The sequence below is a fragment of the Aegilops tauschii genome, chromosome 1, assembly GCF_002575655.3.
Source record: "Aegilops tauschii subsp. strangulata cultivar AL8/78 chromosome 1, Aet v6.0, whole genome shotgun sequence".
Taxonomy (NCBI): domain Eukaryota; kingdom Viridiplantae; phylum Streptophyta; class Magnoliopsida; order Poales; family Poaceae; genus Aegilops; species Aegilops tauschii.
The window spans coordinates 59617603-59637828 of NC_053035.3; the positions used below are offsets into that span (position 1 = coordinate 59617603).

The 20226-nt window shown below is 42.9% G+C and overlaps 1 protein-coding gene across 1 annotated transcript; it reads right to left on the reverse strand.

Moving 5' to 3' along the window:
• Positions 1-18112: 18112 nt before the first annotated feature.
• LOC109763765 (trihelix transcription factor GT-3b) lies at positions 18113-19869 on the reverse strand. The gene is made up of 2 exons (XM_020322625.4): positions 18585-19869; positions 18113-18451 (listed from the first exon to the last, which is right to left on the reverse strand). The coding sequence occupies exon 1, from the start codon at positions 19578-19580 to the stop codon at positions 18621-18623; it is 960 nt and encodes a 319-aa protein (XP_020178214.3). The 5' UTR covers positions 19581-19869; the 3' UTR covers positions 18113-18451; positions 18585-18620.
• Between the last annotated feature and the right edge of the window lie 357 nt (positions 19870-20226).

Consider the following 20226-nt stretch of genomic DNA (forward strand, 5'->3'; position numbering starts at 1 on the left):
CGGTCCTGCGTTCGTTCGGTCGGTCTGATCGCAGTTGTGTTTGTTTCGGGTATTTTCTTTTAGTGTTCTCTATTGTTATTTCTTCTGTTTTTTTTCATTTCTTCACAGGTTTTCTTAGGATATTTCTTTCTTTCCTATACATTATTTTTTGTTTCTTTCTTGATTTTCTCTGATTTTCATGTTTTGTTTTGTTTCTTTTTCTTTTCCCAATGGTCTTTCTTCCCTTTTCTTGTATTCTTTTTTAGTTTTCTTGTTTTCTTTTGTTTCGTTCTCGGATTTCTTCGGGGGGTTTTTGACACAAGCTTACATTTTCGTGTACATCAGTTATATTCTTTAATACACGTTTAACAGTTTTCAAATATATGATTAATATTTTCTAATATATGCTTTCATGTCTATTTCCTTTAGATACAAATTATAAATTTTTTGAATACATCTAAAGATTTTTTTTATATGTAGAACATTTTTCAAACACATGATTAACATATTTTTTCAAAATATATTTTGATATCAACTTTTTTCATACACATTGTATATTTATTATCTACATCAAGAACATTTTATACATAGAATTAATATTTTTCAAATACATGATTAATTTTTATATATTTTTATGTCAACTTTTTTACTTACACCTTCTATACCTTTTGTATAAATCACGAACATTGTTATATACGTGTTTTTTTAATATTTTTGTTTTGATGTATGATTTTTTATACATGCTTGTGCATTTTTTATATACATTAAAAACATTTTTATGGACGTTTAATAGTTTTTAAATACATAATTTACATTATTATTTTATGTATTGATATCTAATATTTTTTCATATGCATTCCACATTTTTTGTATACATAAAAAAATTATTATACATATTTACTTTTTTTGAAATACATGATTACATATTTCCACATTTATGTTTTGATATCTACTTTTTTCATGGACGTTGTACATTTTTCATATGCTAATAAACATTTTTCTTACACGTTTACAGTTTTCAAATTTGTGATTAGCATACATATATATGCGTGTGTGTGTGTGCGTGTGCGTGTGTGTGTGTGTGTGTGTATTTAGAATAGTTCCAAATATTAACGAATGTGAAAAAATACAAAATTCCAAAACAAATTGATACAACCAAACAGGCGCTTAAGGCCTCACGCGCTGGGCCAGCTCATTGGCGCATGCGCTTTAGGTGAGCGCTTATAAGCGCGGCATAGTTGAGCCCGGATTACAGGAGCAACTAGTTAATGGTTACCCCTTCGGGGCTCTTGCAAAGTTCATTTTCTGGGTCCAGGGAGCGTGTCAAGTGGTGTGGCCAGCTGCCGCCACATGTCGTGCACTGGTACACCCTTAGGATTTTTCTTATCTTGTTTCTCGCACGTTTTATGTCTTTTGTTTTGTTTTTTGGCTTTTTTATTTTTCTTGACTTTTCCTAGGTTTTAACCGAAACAAAGTCCCACTTTTTAGGAAAGTAAACACAATATGTGCTTCCCGAAAAGGAAAATGTACAACTCGCATAAAAAGAAAAAAAAAACAGAATTTCTGCTTCCACGAGAAGCATAGTTGTGCAGCTCCCCAAAAAGAAAATTTGTGCTTCCCTAAAAAATGGAAAAGCAAAAACCTAGTCGCCAGTCCGATTTTAGATCTTTGCGCTTCCGCCTAGCGTAGCAAACCGCGCTTGGCCCATGCAGGCATGTATAGTGAGGAAGCGCAAAGATCTAAAAGCGGACTGGCAAGTTGTCTTTTTATTTAAATTCTGATTTATTTTCTATGATTTTAGTCGGCTTTACAAATATGAATTTGAAAAGTCGTCACAAATTTCAAAAGTGTTTACAAATTAAAAAATCGCAAAATTGAAAAAGTTCACGAACATATAGAGTGTACATGAAATTAAAAAAATTGTGAATTCATTTTTTGAGTGATTTCAAAATTATGTTCATGGATTTTAAAAATGTTATGGAACTCAAAAAATCATGATTTAAAAAAAATTCATGAATTAGAGAAAAAATCTTCATGGATTCCAAAATTGTTCACAAATTAAAAATTAATTTTTTTTATTTTAATTATTATCACTAATTTTGAAAAAGTTGGCAATTTAGAGGAAATTTTCACACATTCAAAAAAATTTCTTGTAAATTTTGAAAAGTCAGAAATTAGAAAATAATTGTGAATTCAAAAGATGACCATGTATTCAAGTTTGACAAAGGTTAACAAATTATAAAAAATATTCACTAAAATTATTTGTGAATTAAAAATCTTTAAATGAATTTGAAATACATTCTTAAATTTGAAACACTGCTCTTCAATTTAAAAACTTCTGATGAATTTAAAAAACATTGCTTGTGACCTGTGAGTGTTAATCACATATAGGTAAAATCTCGTAGTGTTAATTCCTCTCTAGTGTAAATCTCGTAGTGTTAAATCTCATAGGTAAAAAACATTGCTTGTGACCTGTGAGTGTTAATTCCTCTCTAGTGTAGAGACTCGTAAAAAAATAGAAGAGACAGCATAGGTAACGAACTAAAATCTCGTAGTTTGTTTTGGGTACCCGTTTTTAGTACATGTATTTGGAAATACATTTTTACATGCTGGAATGTTTTAAACATATGCTTGAGACATGCTGGAATGTTTTAAACATATGCTGGAGACGTTTGGTACCTATGTATTTCTACTCGTGAAGAGACAGCATAGGTAACGAACTAAAAACGGGTATAAAGGAATGTTTTAAATGTATAAAAATGTATATTTATACCCGTTTAACACTTTCCAAATACATGTACAAAATTGTTTTCAAACATAAATTTTGACTTGTTTTTTCAAAGACGTGTTAAACATTTTTTTTCAGATTGTTTAACATTTCTAAATACACGTTTGAACATTTGTAAGTGTTGGAAATATGCCCTAGAGGCAATAATAAAATGGTTATTATTGTATTTCCTTGTTCATGATAATTGTCTGTTGTTCATGCTATAATTGTATTAACTGGAAACCGTAATACATGTGTGAATACATAGACCACAACATGTCCCTAGTAAGCCTCTAGTTGACTAGCTCGTTGATCAGTAGATGGTTATGGTTTCCTGACCATGGACATTGGATATCATTGATAACGGGATCACATCATTAGGAGAATGATGTGATGGACAAGACCCAATCCTAAGCATAGCACAAGATCGTGTAGTTTGTTTGCTAGAGCTTTTCTAATGTCAAGTATCATTTCCTTAGACCATGAGATTGTGCAACTCCCGGATACCGTAGGAATGCTTTGGGTGTACCAAACGTCACAACGTAACTGGGTGGCTATAAAGGTGCACTACAGGTATCTCCGAAAGTGTCTGTTGGGTTGGCACGAATCGAGACTGGGATTTGTCACTCCGTATGACGGAGAGGTATCTCTGGGCCCACTCGGTAATGCATCATCATAATGAGCTCAATGTGACTAAGGAGTTAGCCACGGGATCATGCGTTACGGTACGAGTAAAGTGACTTGCCGGTAACGAGATTGAACAAGGTATTGGGATACCGACGATCGAATCTCGGGCAAGTAACGTACCGATTGACAAAGGGAATTGTATACAGGATTGATTGAATCCTCGACATCGTGGTTCATCCGATGAGATCATCGTGGAACATGTGGGAGCCAACATGGGTATCCAGATCCCGCTGTTGGTTATTGACCGGAGAGTCGTCTCGGTCATGTCTGCATGTCTCCCGAACCCGTAGGGTCTACACACTTAAGGTTCGGTGACGCTAGGGTTGTAGAGATATTAGTATGCGGAAATCCGAAAGTCGTTCGGACTCCCGGATGAGATCTCGGACGTCACGAGGAGTTCCAGAATGGTCCGGAGGTAAAGATATATATATGGGAAGTACTATTTTGGCCACCGGAAAATGTTTTAAACATATGTTTTAAACATTCCTTTATACCCGTTTAACACTTTCCAAATACATGTACAAAATTGTTTTCAAACATAAATTTTGACTTGTTTTTTCAAAGACGTGTTAAACATTTTTTTTTCAGATTGTTTAACATTTCTAAATACACGTTTGAACATTTGTAAGTGTTGGAAATATGCCCTAGAGGCGATAATAAAATGGTTATTATTGTATTTCCTTGTTCATGATAATTGTCTGTTGTTCATGCTATAATTGTATTAACTGGAAACCGTAATACATGTGTGAATACATAGACCACAACATGTCCCTAGTAAGCCTCTAGTTGACTAGCTCGTTGATCAGTAGATGGTTATGGTTTCCTGACCATGGACATTGGATATCATTGATAACGGGATCACATCATTAGGAGAATGATGTGATGGACAAGACCCAATCCTAAGCATAGCACAAGATCGTGTAGTTTGTTTGCTAGAGCTGTTCTAATGTCAAGTATCATTTCCTTAGACCATGAGATTGTGCAACTCCCGGATACCGTAGGAATGCTTTGGGTGTACCAAACGTCACAACGTAACTGGGTGGCTATAAAGGTGCACTACAGGTATCTCCGAAAGTGTCTGTTGGGTTGGCACAAATCGAGACTGGGATTTGTCACTCCGTATGACGGAGAGGTATCTCTGGGCCCACTCGGTAATGCATCATCATAATGAGCTCAATGTGACTAAGGAGTTAGCCACGGGATCATGCGTTACGGTACGAGTAAAGTGACTTGCCGGTAACGAGATTGAACAAGGTATTGGGATACCGACGATCGAATCTCGGGCAAGTAACGTACCGATTGACAAAGGGAATTGTATACAGGATTGATTGAATCCTCGACATCGTGGTTCATCCGATGAGATCATCGTGGAACATGTGGGAGCCAACATGGGTATCCAGATCCCGCTGTTGGTTATTGACCGGAGAGTCGTCTCGGTCATGTCTGCATGTCTCCCGAACCCGTAGGGTCTACACACTTAAGGTTCGGTGACGCTAGGGTTGTAGAGATATTAGTATGCGGAAATCCGAAAGTCATTCGGACTCCCGGATGAGATCCCGGACGTCACGAGGAGTTCCAGAATGGTCCGGAGGTAAAGATTTATATATGGGAAGTCCTATTTTGGCCACCGGAAAATGTTCGGGATTTTTCGGTATTGTACCGGGAAGGTTCTAGAAGGTTCCGAAGTGGGGCCCACCTGCATGGGGGGACCCACATGAACGTGGGTAGTGGGGGCAAGGCCCCACACCCCTGGTCAAGGCGCACCAAGATCCCACCTTAGAAGGAATAAGATCATATCCCGAAGGGATAAGATCAAGATCCCTAAAAAAGGGGGATAACAATCGGTGGGGAAGGGAAATGATGGGATTTCTTGCCCCCACCTTTGCCAACACCCCAATGGACTTGGAGGGCAAGAAACCAGCCCCCTCCACCCCTATATATAGTGGGGAGGCGCATGGGAGCAGCACCCCAAGCCCTGGCGCCTCCCTCCCTCCCGTGACACCTCTTCCTCCCCGCTTGCGCTTGGCGAAGCCCTGCCGGGATCCCGCTACTTCCACCACCATGCCGTTGTGCTGCTGGATCTCTATTAACTTCTCCTCCCCCCTTGCTGGATCAAGAAGGAGGAGACGTCCCCGCTCCGTACGTGTGTTGAACGCGGAGGTGCCGTCCGTTCGGCGCTAGGATCATCGATGATTTGGATCACGACGAGTACGACTCCATCAACCCTGTTCTCTTGAACGCTTCCGCGCGCGATCTACAAGGGTATGTAGATGCACTCCCCTCTCTCTCGTTGCTAGATGACTCCATAGATTGATCTTGGTGATACGTAGAAAATTTTAAATTTCTGCTACGTTCCCCAACAGTGGTATCAGAGCCAGGTTTATGCGTAGATTCTATGCACGAGTAGAACACAAAGTAGTTGTGGGCGACGATTTGTTCAATTTGCTTACCGTTACTAGTCTTATCTTGATTCGGCGGCATTGTGGGATGAAGCGGCCCGGACCGACCTTACACGTACTCTTACGTGAGACAGGTTCCACCGACTAACATGCACTTGATGCATAAGGTGGCTAGCGGGTGTCTGTCTCTCCCACTTTAGTCGGATCGGATTCGATGAAAAGGGTCCTTATGAAGGGTAAAATAGCAATTGGCATATCACCGTTGTGGCTTTTGCGTAGGTAAGAAACGTTCTTGCTAGAACCCATAGCAGCCACGTAAAACATGCAACAACAATTAGAGGACGTCTAACTTGTTTTTGCAGGGTATGCTATGTGATGTGATATGGCCAAAAGGATGTGATGAATGATATATGTGATGTATGAGATTGATCATGTTCTTGTAATAGGAATCACGACTTGCATGTCGATGAGTATGACAACCTGCAGGAGCCATAGGAGTTGTCTCAATTTATTGTATGACCTGCGTGTCAATGAAAAACGCCATATAATTACTTTACTTTATTGCTAACCGTTAGCCATAGTAGTAGAAGTAATAGTTGGCGAGACAACTTCATGAAGACATGATGATGGAGATCATGATGATGGAGATCATGGTGTCATGCCGGTGACGAAGGTGATCATGCCGCGCCTCGAAGATGGAGATCAAAAGGCGCAAGATGATATTGGCCATATCATGTCACTTTATGATTTGCATGTGATGTTTGTCATGTTTACATCTTATTTGCTTAGAACGACGGTAGTATAAATAAGATGATCCCTCACTAAAATTTCAAGAGATGTGTTCCCCCTAACTGTGCACCGTTGCGAAGGTTCGTTGTTTCGAAGCACCATGTGATGATCGGGTGTGATAGATTCTAACGTTCGCATACAACGGGTGTTGACGAGCCTAGCATGTACAGACATGGCCTCGGAACACAAGCAAAACACTTAGGTTGACTTGACGAGCCTAGCATGTACAGACATGGCCTCGGAACACAAGAGACCGAAAGGTCGAACATGAGTCGTATAGTAGATACGATCAACATGGAGATGTTCACCGATGATGACTAGTCCGTCTCACGTGATGATCGGACACGGCCTAGTCGATTCGGATCATGTATCACTTAGATGACTAGAGGGATGTCTATCTAAGTGGGAGTTCATTAAATAATCAGATGAACTTAATTATCATGAACATAGTCAAAAGGTCTTTGCAAATAATGTCGTAGCTTACGCTTTAGTTCTACTAAGATATGTTCCTAGAGAAAATTTAGTTGAAAGTTGATAGTAGCAATTATGCGGACTGGGTCCGTAAACTGAGGATTGTCCTCATTGCTGCACAGAAGGCTTATGTCCTTAATGCACCGCTCGGTGTGCTGAACCTCGAGCGTCGTCTGTAGATGTTACGAAACATCTGACATACACGTTTCGATAGTTCAGTGTGTGATGCTAACGGTTTAAAATTGTGGCACCAAAGACGGTTTTGAAACGTCGCAGAACATATGAGATGTTCCAAAGCGTGAAATTCGGATTTCAGACTAATGCCCACGTCAAGAGGTATGAGACCTCTGACAAGTTTCTTAAGCCTGCAAACTAAGGGAGAAAAGCTCAATCGTTGAGCATGTGCTCAGATTGTCTGAGTACTACAATCACTTGAATCGAGTGGGAGTTAATCTTCCAGATGAGATAGTGATGGTTCTCCATAGTCACTGCCACCAAGCTATTAGAGCTTCGTGATGAACTATAACATATCAGGGATAGACATGATGATCCTTGAGCAACTCGCGATGTTTGACACCGCGAAAGTAGAAATCAAGAAGGAGCATCAATTGTTGATGGTTAGTAAAACCACTAGTTTCTAGAAGGGCAAGGGCAAGAAGGGATACTTCATGAAACGGCAAATCAGTTGCTGCTCTAGTGAAGAAACCCAAGGTTGAACCCAAACCCGAGACTAAGTGCTTCTGAAATGAGGGGAACGGTCACTGAAGCAGAACTACCCTAGATACTTCGTAGATGAGAAGGCTGGCAAGGTCGACAGAAGTATATTGGATATACATTATATTAATGTGTACTTTACTAGTACTCCTAGTAGCACCAGGGTATTAAATACCGGTTCGGTTGCTAAGTGTTAGTAACTCGAAATAAACGGAGACTAGCTAAAGGTGAGATGACGATATGTGTTGGAAATGTTTCCAAGGTTGATGTGATCAAGCATCGCATGCTCCCTCTACCATCGAGATTGGGGTTAAACCTGAATAATTATTATTTGGTGTTTGCGTTGAGCATAGACATGATTGGATTATGTTTATCGCAATACAGTTATTCATTAAAGGAGAATAATGGTTACTCTGTCTATTTGAATAATACCTTCAATGGTCTTGCACCTAAAATGAATGGTTTATTGAATCTCGATCGTAGTGATACACATGTTCATGCCAAAAGATATAAGATAGTAATGATAGTACCACATACTTGTGGCACTGCCACTTGAGTCATATTGGTATAAAACGCATGAAGAAGCTCCATGTTGATGGATCTTTGGACTCACTCGTTTTTGAAAAGATTGAGACATGCGAACCATGTCTATTAGTATATATGCATGAATAAAGTCCATACAGATGGATCATTTGGACTCACTTGATATTGAATCACTTGAGACATGCAAATCATACGACATGGGCAAGATGACTGAAAGGCCTCGTTTTCAGTAAGATGGAACAAGAGAGCAACTTGTTGGAAGTAATACATTTGATGTGTGCAGTCCAATGAGTGCTGACGCACGCAGTGGATATCGTTATGTTCTTACTTCACAGATGATTTGAGTAGATGCTGAGAATATTTACTTGATGAAACACAAGTCTGAATTATTGAAAGGTTCAAGTAATTTCAGAGTGAAGTTGAAGATCGTCGTGACAAGAGGATAAAATGTCTGTGATATGATCATAGAGATGAATATCTGAGTTACGAGTTTGGCACACAATTAAGAAATTGTGGAAATTGTTTCACGACTAATACCGCCTGGAACACCATATTGTGATGGTGTGTCCGAACATCATAACTGCACCCTATTGGATATGGTGCATACCATGATGTCTCTTATCGAAATACCACTATTGTTTATGGGTTAGGCATTAGAGACAACCGCATTCACTTTAAATAGGGCACCACGCAATTCCGTTGAGACGACACCGTATGAACTATGGTTTAGAGAAACCTAAGCTGTCGTTTCTTAGAAGTTTGGGGTTGCGACGCTTATGTGAAAAAGTTTCAGGCTGATAAGCTCGAACCCAAAGCGGATAAATGCATCTTCATAGAATACCCAAAACAGTTGGGTATACCTCCTATTTCAGATCTGGAAGCAAAAGTGATTGTTTCTAGAAACGGGTCCTTTCTCGAGGAAAAGTTTCTCTCGAAAGAATTGAGTGGGAGGATGGTGGAGACTTGATGAGGTCATTGAACCGTCACTTCAACTAATGTGTAGCAGGGCACAGGAAGTTGTTCCTGTGGCACCTACACCAATTGAAGTGGAAGCTTATGATAGTGATCATGAAACTTGAAATCAAGTCACTACCAAACCTCATAGGATGACAAGGATGCGTACTACTTCAGAGTGGTACGTAATCCTGTCTTGGAAGTCATGTTGCTAGACAACAATGAACCTACGAGCTATGGAGAAGCGATGGTGGGCCCGGATTCCGACGAATGGCTCGAGGCCATAAAATCCGAGAGGATCCATGTATGAAAACAAAGTATAGACTTTGAAAGAACTACTTGATGGTCGTAAGGCTGTTGGGTACAGATGGATTTTAAAGGGAAGACAGACAATGATGGTAAGTGTCACCATTAAGAAAGCTCGACTTGTCGTTAAGATGTTTTCCGGCAAGTTCAAGGAGTTGACTGCGATGAGACTTTCTCACTCGTAGCGATGCTAAGAGTCTGTTAGAATTATATTAGCAGTTACTGCATTATTTATGAAATCTTGCAGATAGGATGTCAAAACATTGTTTCCTCGACGATTTTCTTGAGGAAAGGTTGTATGTGATACAACCAGAAGGTTTTGTCAATCCTGAAAGATGCTAACAAGTATGCAAAGCTCCAGCAATCCTTCTAAGGATTGGAGTAAGCATCTCGGAGTTGGAATGAACGCTTTGATGAGATGATCAAAGTTTTTGGGTTTATACAAAGTTCATGAGAAACTTGTATTTCCAAAGAAGTGAGTGGGAGCACTATAGAATTTTTGATGAGTATATGTTGTTAACATATTGTTGATCAGAAATGATGTAGAATTTCTGGAAAGCATCCAGGGTTATTTGAAAAGTGTTTTTAATGGAAAACCTGGATTAAGCTACTTGAACATTGAGCATCAAGATCTATAAGGATAGATCAAAAACGCTTAATAGTACTTTCAAATGAATACATACCGTGACAAGATTTTGAAGGAGTTCAAAATAGATCAACAAAGAAGGAGTTCTTGGCTGTGTTACAAGGTGTGAGTATTGAGTAAGACTCAAGACCTGACCACAGCAGAAGAGAGAGAAAGGACGAAGGTCGTCCCCTATGCTTTAGACGTAGGCTCTACAGTATGCTATGCAGTGTACCGCACCTGAAGTGTACCTTGCCATGAGTCAGTCAAGGGGTACAAGAGTGATCCAGGAATGGATCACATGACAGCGGTCGAACTTATCCTTAGTATCTAGTGGACTAAGGAATTTTCTCGATTATGGAGGTGGTAAAAGAGTTCGTCGTAAGGGGTTACGTCGATGCAAACTTTGACACTAATCCGGATGACTCTGAGTAGTAAACCGGATTCGTATAGTAGAGCAGTTATTTGGAATAGTTCCAAGTGGCGCGTGGTAGCTACATCTACAAGATGACATAGAGATTTGTAAAGCACACACGGATCTGAATGTTGCAGACCCGTTGTCTAAAACCTCTCTCATAAGCATAACATGATCAAACCCTAGAACTCATTGAGTGTTAATCACATGGTGATGTGAACTAGATTATTGACTCTAGTAAACTCTTGGGTATTAGTCACATGGCGATGTGAACTTTGAGTGTTAATCATATGGTGATGTGAACTAGATTATTGACTCTAGTGCAAGTGGGAGACTGTTGGAAATATGCCCTAGAGGCAATAATAAAATGGTTATTATTGTATTTCCTTGTTCATGATAATTGTCTGTTGTTCATGCTATAATTGTATTAACTGGAACCGTAATACATGTGTGAATACATAGACCACAACATGTCCCTAGTAAGCCTCTAGTTGACTAGCTCGTTGATCAGTAGATGGTTATGGTTTCCTGACCATGGACATTGGATATCATTGATAACGGGATCACATCATTAGGAGAATGATGTGATGGACAAGACCCAATCCTAAGCATAGCACAAGATCGTGTAGTTTGTTTGCTAGAGCTTTTCTAATGTCAAGTATCATTTCCTTAGACCATGAGATTGTGCAACTCCCGGATACCGTAGGAATGCTTTGGGTGTACCAAACGTCACAACGTAACTGGGTGGCTATAAAGGTGCACTACAGGTATCTCCGAAAGTGTCTGTTGGGTTGGCACGAATCGAGACTGGGATTTGTCACTCCGTATGACGGAGAGGTATCTCTGGGCCCACTCGGTAGGACATCATCATAATGTGCACAATGTGACCAAGGAGTTGATCACGGGATGATGTGTGTTACGGAACGAGTAAAGAGACTTGCCGGTAACGAGATTGAACAAGGTATCGGGATACCGACGATCGAATCTCGGGCAAGTAACATACCGATAGACAAAGGGAATTGTATACGGGATTGATTGAATCCTCGACATCGTGGTTCATCCGATGAGATCATCGAGCAGCATGTGGGAGCCAATATGGGTATCCAGATCCCGCTATTGGTTATTGGCCGGAGAGGTGTCTCGGTCATGTCTACATGTCTCCCGAACCCGTAGGGTCTACACACTTAAGGTTCGGTGACGCTAGGGTTATAGAGATATTAGTATGCGGTAACCCGAAAGTTGTTCGGAGTCCCGGATGAGATCCCGGACGTCACGAGGAGTTCCGGAATGGTCCGGAGGTAAAGATTTATATATGGGAAGTCTTATTTTGGTCGCCGGAAAAGTTTCGCGCATTATCGGTATTGTATCGGGAGTGCCGAAAGGGGTCTGGGGGTCCACCAGCCCCGGGGGGCCACATGGGCTGTAGGGGTGTGCGCCTTGGCCTATATGGGCCAAGGGCACCAGCCCCAAGAGGCCCATGCGCCAAGAGATAAGGGAAAGGGAGAGTCCTAAAGGGGGAAGGCACCTCCGAGGTGCCTTGGGGAGGATGGACTCCTCCCTGGCCGCACCCTTCCTTGGAGGAAGGGCCAAGGCTGCGCCCTCCCCTCTCCCTTGACCCTATATATAGTGGGGGGGAGGAAGGGCAGCAAAACCTAAGCCCTGGCGCCTCCCTCTCCCTCCCGTGACACATCTCCCTCCTCCCGCAGCGCTTGGCGAAGCCCTGTTGGAATCCCGCTACTTCCACCACCACGCCGTCGTGCTGCTGGATCTCCATTAACCTCTCCTTCCCCCTTTCTGGATCAAGAAGGAGGAGACGTCGCTGCTCCCTAGAGGCAATAATAAAATGGTTATTATTGTATTTCCTTGTTCATGATAATTGTCTGTTGTTCATGCTATAATTGTATTAACTGGAAACCGTAATACATGTGTGAATACATAGACCACAACATGTCCCTAGTAAGCCTCTAGTTGACTAGCTCGTTGATCAGTAGATGGTTATGGTTTCCTGACCATGGACATTGGATATCATTGATAACGGGATCACATCATTAGGAGAATGATGTGATGGACAAGACCCAATCCTAAGCATAGCACAAGATCGTGTAGTTTGTTTGCTAGAGCTTTTCTAATGTCAAGTATCATTTCCTTAGACCATGAGATTGTGCAACTCCCGGATACCGTAGGAATGCTTTGGGTGTACCAAACGTCACAACGTAACTGGGTGGCTATAAAGGTGCACTACAGGTATCTCCGAAAGTGTCTGTTGGGTTGGCACGAATCGAGACTGGGATTTGTCACTCCGTATGACGGAGAGGTATCTCTGGGCCCACTCGGTAATGCATCATCATAATGAGCTCAATGTGACTAAGGAGTTAGCCATGGGATCATGCGTTACGGTACGAGTAAAGTGACTTGCCGGTAACGAGATTGAACAAGGTATTGGGATACCGACGATCGAATCTCGGGCAAGTAACGTACCGATTGACAAAGGGAATTGTATACATGATTGATTGAATCCTCGACATCGTGGTTCATCCGATGAGATCATCGTGGAACATGTGGGAGCCAACATGGGTATCCAGATCCCGCTGTTGGTTATTGACCGGAGAGTCGTCTCGGTCATGTCTGCATGTCTCCCGAACCCGTAGGGTCTACACACTTAAGGTTCGGTGACGCTAGGGTTGTAGAGATATTAGTATGCGGAAATCCGAAAGTCGTTCGGACTCCCGGATGAGATCCCGGACGTCACGAGGAGTTCCAGAATGGTCCGGAGGTAAAGATTTATATATGGGAAGTCCTATTTTGGCCACCGGAAAATGTTCGAGATTTTTCGGTATTGTACCGGGAAGGTTCTAGAAGGTTCCGAAGTGGGGCCCACCTGCATGGGGGGACCCACATGAACGTGGGTAGTGGGGGCAAGGCCCCACACCCCTGGTCAAGGCGCACCAAGATCCCACCTTAGAAGGAATAAGATCATATCCCGAAGGGATAAGATCAAGATCCCTAAAAAAGGGGGATAACAATCGGTGGGGAAGGGAAATGATGGGATTTCTTTCCCCCACCTTTGCCAACGCCCCAATGGACTTGGAGGGCAAGAAACCAGCCCCCTCCACCCCTATATATAGTGGGGAGGCGCATGGGAGCAGCACCCCAAGCCCTGGCGCCTCCCTCCCTCCCGTGACACCTCTTCCTCCCCGCTTGCGCTTGGCGAAGCCCTGCCGGGATCCCGCTACTTCCACCACCACGCCGTTGTGCTGCTGGATCTCTATCAACTTCTCCTCCCCCCTTGCTGGATCAAAAAGGAGGAGACGTCCCCGCTCCGTACGTGTGTTGAACGCGGAGGTGCCGTCCGTTCGGCGCTAGGATCATCGATGATTTGGATCACGACGAGTACGACTCCATCAACCCCGTTCTCTTGAACGCTTCCGCGCGCGATCTGCAAGGGTATGTAGATGCACTCCCCTCTCTCTCGTTGCTAGATGACTCCATAGATTGATCTTGGTGATACGTAGAAATTTTTAAATCTCTGCTACGTTCCCCAACAGTAAGATGATAAAAACATTTTTTTGAACCATGCAAACATTTTCGAAAATGTCATGAACACATTTGTAAATGTAGTGTACTTATTTTTAATGTATTTAATGTTTTTATTTACATTGTATAACGTTTTCAATGTCACATACATTTCTTCTGAAATGTGCGACATTTGAAATTGTCCCAAAAAAATTACGTACATATAATTAACATTTTTTTCTTATACATGATTGTCATTTTCTACTTTTTACATTCATAATTAAACATTTTTCGTATACATCAGAAACATTTTTAATACATGTTTAACATTCTTCAAAAGCAAGATTATTATTATTAAAAATTTAATGTAAAGTACTTTTGTATACACATTAAGATTATTTCAGAATATACACAAATTTAAAAGAAGAAAAAATAAAATAAAATTTGAAAAAAGATAAAACGAAAAAAACTTCATGTACATTTTAATACATGTTTAAACATTTTTTAAATGATAAAACTATTGTTTGAACTGTGCAAACAATTTGTAGATTGTAGAAAAAAATTCAAATGTGAGCAACACATTTTAATATGTAATGTATGAAACATTTTTATTTAATTACATGAAGTTTTTTTACATTATCTAATATTTTTAAATGTCACATACTCTTTTGAAATGTGCGACATTTTATAATTGTCACAAACATTTTTGGTACACATAATTAGAATTTTTTGTATACATGATTATCCATTTCTACTTTGTACATTCATATTTATACATGTTTCATATACATCAGAAACATTTTTTCTACACGTTTAACATTTTTCAAATGCAGGGTTAACTTTGTCAAAAATTTAATGAAAAGTGCTTTTGCAATTTACCGTATATATTAAGATTATTTCGGAATATAAACAAATGTAAAATAAACATAGAAGGTAATAACGCGCATGACGACATGGTGACGTCAGCACTACGAGACACCCGGTTAGTGGGCCGGCCCAGCTCCGGCTCCCTGTACGCGAGCCATTCCTAGGCGTCGGATTGGGCGGCACATTAGCCGCGCCCACAAACTATCCCAACGGAATTTGACCAAGCGAGAACGCATATATTGCTGGGTCAATCCTACGCGTGTAAACCCGACAGCCGATGAAGCGGCGTGGGTGCGTGCCAGCCATGCATGACATGGATCGAACGCTGAGGTGTACGCGTCTATACTCCCTCCCAGTGTGAAGCAGTTGACCGTGCGAACGGAACTGCACGGCTGAGCCTCAAAGCAGAAGCCAAACCATATGCACACACCTGCGGCCATCGATGTTATGTAGGGGCCAAGGTCGTTCTTTCATCGGCAGCACATCGCCCAGGTCAGGTGTCTGTCGACCTCCAAATATCCTGTCCCTGATGGTACGTACACTACCAGTACCATTATTAACATTGCATTGCGTGCACTCCTCAATCAATCAGTACGTGTACTGCAAAACTCACATTCAGAAAGGTGCATGGACAACATGTTTCAGATAGACACACAGCACAACACAACAACCCCTACGTCTAGCTGGTAGTACTCCTATGTCTAGATTCATCAGCGTCACTAGAGTTAGCAGTAGTGGTCAATTTGGATACTGTTAGTCATCCTCGGTCGGTAGAAGTACTAGGTGACAACGATTAATTGCATGCGATCGATCCCGCTCATCAATTGGCTCTCGAGGGTCAAGAGGACAGTCTGAATAATCGACAATATTTTTTTTACAAATGGTCCATTTGTTAGTCACATCAGTGTGGGTGGAGAATATATTATTTCCGTGTCAGGTGGTCTCTCTAGATTTTGGCCAAACATGGGATCCGTGACTCCACACTTGGGATATCAAATTGACACCGATGGACCATATGCATGCACATAAACTATGGATTAATTTCGGAAGCGTACGCACTACCGCAATGGATCACCCATTCATCAGTTCCTTCCCATGCAATATTTCCATGCAACTGATGCAACTACTCCCTCTCCCTCCGTTCCTAAATATTTGTTTTTCTAGAGATTTCAAATGAACTACCACATGCGGATGTATATAGACATATATTATAGTTTAGATTCACTCATTTTGCTCCGTATGTAGTCATTTGTTGAAATATCTAGAAAGACAAATATTTAGGAACAGAGGGAGTAGTAATTTTTTTTTCCGGTGTGAAAGCAATCTAGCAGAAGCACTGAAGAAGTGACTCTTCTGCATCTGAAAGTATGAAATCAGTTTCTCTCTCAAAAGAAGTATGAAATCAGTTTACTGCAATATATTGCCAAGAGATATTGCCTCTTACAGATAATAGATTTGTAAAGCAGGATGATATGTATAATTCGAGCAATGTGAAAAAAATTATAATGATAGCAAGTTAAATCTAAGTAGATAATCTCGAAGTAGCCTGATTGAACATCAAATCAATCGCTTAGTCTCGATTGTAATCAATTTATTTGTCTCCTATCTCATGTGAGGAAAAGGCCAAAGAATTGCTCACAGGAAACATACATGTCGTCCTCCCACTTCTGTGATTGCTTGTTGCCATTGTGAACACACAAGATCACACGCGGGCATCAGCCAAAAGGGAACAGTGACAGGTCAATAAAGCTCAACGCACCAACTAGCTAGGCAATTTGCTTAAAAATACGATCATGGGTTTATGATCTGCTTATGACGCCACATTTCTCCTTATTTCATCTATTACGTATTTACATCACATATAATCCCAGTAAAATTAAAACTATGCTCACTGCACATGAAGTATGGCTGACAGCAAAGGAAAAAGCTCAGTGAAGGTGTATTAGTTTGTGTATAACGGTGCATATCAAGAAGGGGTTATAGGCTTGAACAAATCTTGCTTTTGTCTATAAACAAAATAAAGTACTGACTGCACGGCTGATATGATTATCGGTGAAAGTAATCATGGTCAGCAATTACCTTCATCCCCACAACAAATTATACTCTTGTTGACCAAACACTGTGGAGTGTGTTAGAAGCTATACTGACTACACATGCACTAAAGTTAACAACTTGCATGAAGTCGTACTGACCTGAAAGTCTCACATGCAATTGATATCATCATGTGGCTTTCACAGGAAGATTCACGCTGTAGTTATATATGCTTTCACATAACATGTTTTGGAGGATGAATTCCTTACAATAGAATGCCAATAATTTCGACTAGAGGTATGCAGAAACTTGATTACTTGTAGATTTCCCCCCACAAATTGCATGAAAAATTTAAAACTTAAAGGTACAAGGCTACTTGATCAAGTGGTTAGTTAAACTCCATATAACAAATAAGGCTTGCAATTTTCTTTCAGAAAACGAATGTATCTACAGGGTTGTGTTCATACTCTACTTTTGTGCGTACACACTGTGTTGGTGCAAGGTTTCATACTTGTCATACCTTCATCTACATCATCATTAGGGAAAGTCCACTTCTAATTAAATCATCAGTATCGTCAAACAAGCACTATCTAGCAAGTATGCATGAACACATGATGCAGTCAGGGTTCTTCCAGTGGATTCTGGCCTCTGCACACATGTGTCGCGCATCAGGCAAACATATACAAGCAGGGCATCGATACCCTTCCAACACGATAAGCAAAGCAAAGCAAAATCAAAGCAGCTGCACTTGACTGCCCCCCCATCATGCCCTGCTGCGCCCCCTTTCTTTCCTCTCACTAGAAAACTTTTCAGATGCAAATCTCTTTAGGGCATGCAATTGAAAAAGAAGGAAAGATGTAGATAGATATATAGACCATGTTGCGCAAAAGCTACACATGCACACTGCAGAGATATATCTGAGAAAAAAAGCCAATAATGCATGTATGTACGCAGAACCCACGTTGTGAGATTCTGCCTGCGGCGACCATGACCATCCACCTTGTGGAATGATGAGGAGAAGAAGAAGCTAGCAGCATCGATGGATGAGTTAATTGATCATGCAAAGTCATGCATGCATCCATGCATTTGGAAAGCTGCATGTTATAGCTAGCTTCTGAAGCTGATAAGACCAGTGAGTGAGTGAGTTTACAGTTGCAGGTCATGGCTAGACTAACAAAGGAAAGATGTTTGCAAAACCCTTTTCAACACACCAACGCGCCGCCTTTCCTGACCTCTCACTGTCTAAAGAAACCCTAACAAAGGCACAAGCTAGGCATGCAAGATCGATCATGGATTTGATCTGTCGCTGCTACAACTGGTCTAAAAGTGCTTATCCGGCCGCCCGGCGCGCGCTTTGCGGCGATGGATGGATGGATTGATGGATCATCGTCCTGACCAATTAAGAATCCAAAATTACGACCTCGGTGAAAATGAGGAAAGAATTATTTGCTAGCATTACATTGCCTAGTGATGAGGAGGGTGAATCCATGAAGTAGCTAGCTAGCGAGTAACATTGATCCGTACCAGGGCATGGTGTGTGGCATGGATTGGTGGGATGGATTAGGACGACGTGTCGCCGCCGAGCTTGGCCAGCAGGGCGGCGACGAGCTGGTGCCGGCGCTCCTCGCGCTCCTCGGCGCGCGCCCTCCACGCGTCCTCGCGCTCGCGCCAGCGGCGCACGAGCGCGAGCCGCTCCTCGCCGAGCGCGACCATGGCGGCGCGCCACTCCTCCTCGCGCGCCCGGCGCTCGGCGTCGCGCGCCTCCGCGGCCTCCATCCACCGCTCCTCCATCTCCATCTGCCGCCGCATGAACTCCCGCAGCACCGCCTCGACCTCGCCTATCTCGACCCCTCCTCCCGCTGACGCGGTCCTCGCCGGCGCCGCCTTCCTTCTCCGCTTCCTCCCCGCGCCCCGCGCCTCCGCATCGGCCCTGCCCTCCTCCTCGTCGACCATCTCCGCCTCCTCCTCGTCGTCCTCGCCCTCGTCGCCCTCGCCGCCGCCATCGTCGTCCGGATCGCGCCGCGCGGCGGCGTCCTTCCCCTTGGCCTTCTTGGCCTCCAATGCGCGCGCCCTCTCGACCCTGGCGTCGAAGATCCTCCTCATCTCGTCGTGGAACGGGAAGCTGCCCCTCGCCGCCGCGCCGGCGGGATGGTCCCCGCCCTCCGGCTGCGCGTCGCTGGCCGTGCCCTTGAACCTGGTGACGAGGTTCTTCCACTTGGACTTGCACTGGTCGGGGGTGCGCGCGAATCCGCCCTGCGCGTTGAGGCGCGCGGAGACGGCCTCCCAGAGGGCCTTGTTGCGCTTGGTGGAGAGGAAGGAGTGGTCAAGGTCGGCGCGGATGGCGAGGAAGGCGGCCGTCTCGGCGTGCGACCACTGCGGCAGGCGCTCCCGCTCGGGCGGGTCGGCGGCGGGCGGAGGCGGGAGAGGGGGCGGAGGGTGGTAGGGGTGGGGAGGGGAGGAGGAGAGGAGCGGGTGGTAGGGGTTGGAGAAGGCGGTGTTGAGGTGGTGGAAGGGATCCATGGCCGGTGGTGGCGGTGGCGGTGGACGGGAAAGCGGAGCAAAGTGGGGGAAGATGAGAGAGAGAGAGATGGGGGAGGAATGGAAAGTCAAGAGGGGTCGAGATGGAGAGAGAAAGAGGCGAGGAAATCATCAATCTGTTTCAACGCGGAAACGGCTTGCTTTCCCACTGCTTTTGAATTCAAGATCTGGATCCTCTGCGCCGCCCGCCACGCTGCCTGCAAACCGCGTCTCCTCTTCTCTTCTCTTCTCTTCTCGAAGGGTATTGCCCTCCCTCCACCTACATCAATGCATATCCAGTCCAGAAAACGAAGTGGCACGGAACCAAGAATGGGTTTTGTTGTTTGAACACTACGGACTTGGAAGACACGATGTCGTGCAGCATTTTGAAGTGGAACATTGTCACGTCGCTGTTATAGTTCTCCACAAGTTTGGTTCCGGAATGAAAACTTTAGGTCTAATCTACGCTGGTTGTATCTGGCAATGATGCTGGTATTCACGTCATCCTCTTGCTGGAGGCATTTTTAGAGTTTGTCCCAACGTCCTCTATCCGGCGAAACCCATTATCTAGCTTTAGGGGGTGCATCTGACGATGATGGCACACTCCGGTTATCCCTTTCTTTCACGCGCCATTGTTGAAGCACCTTTT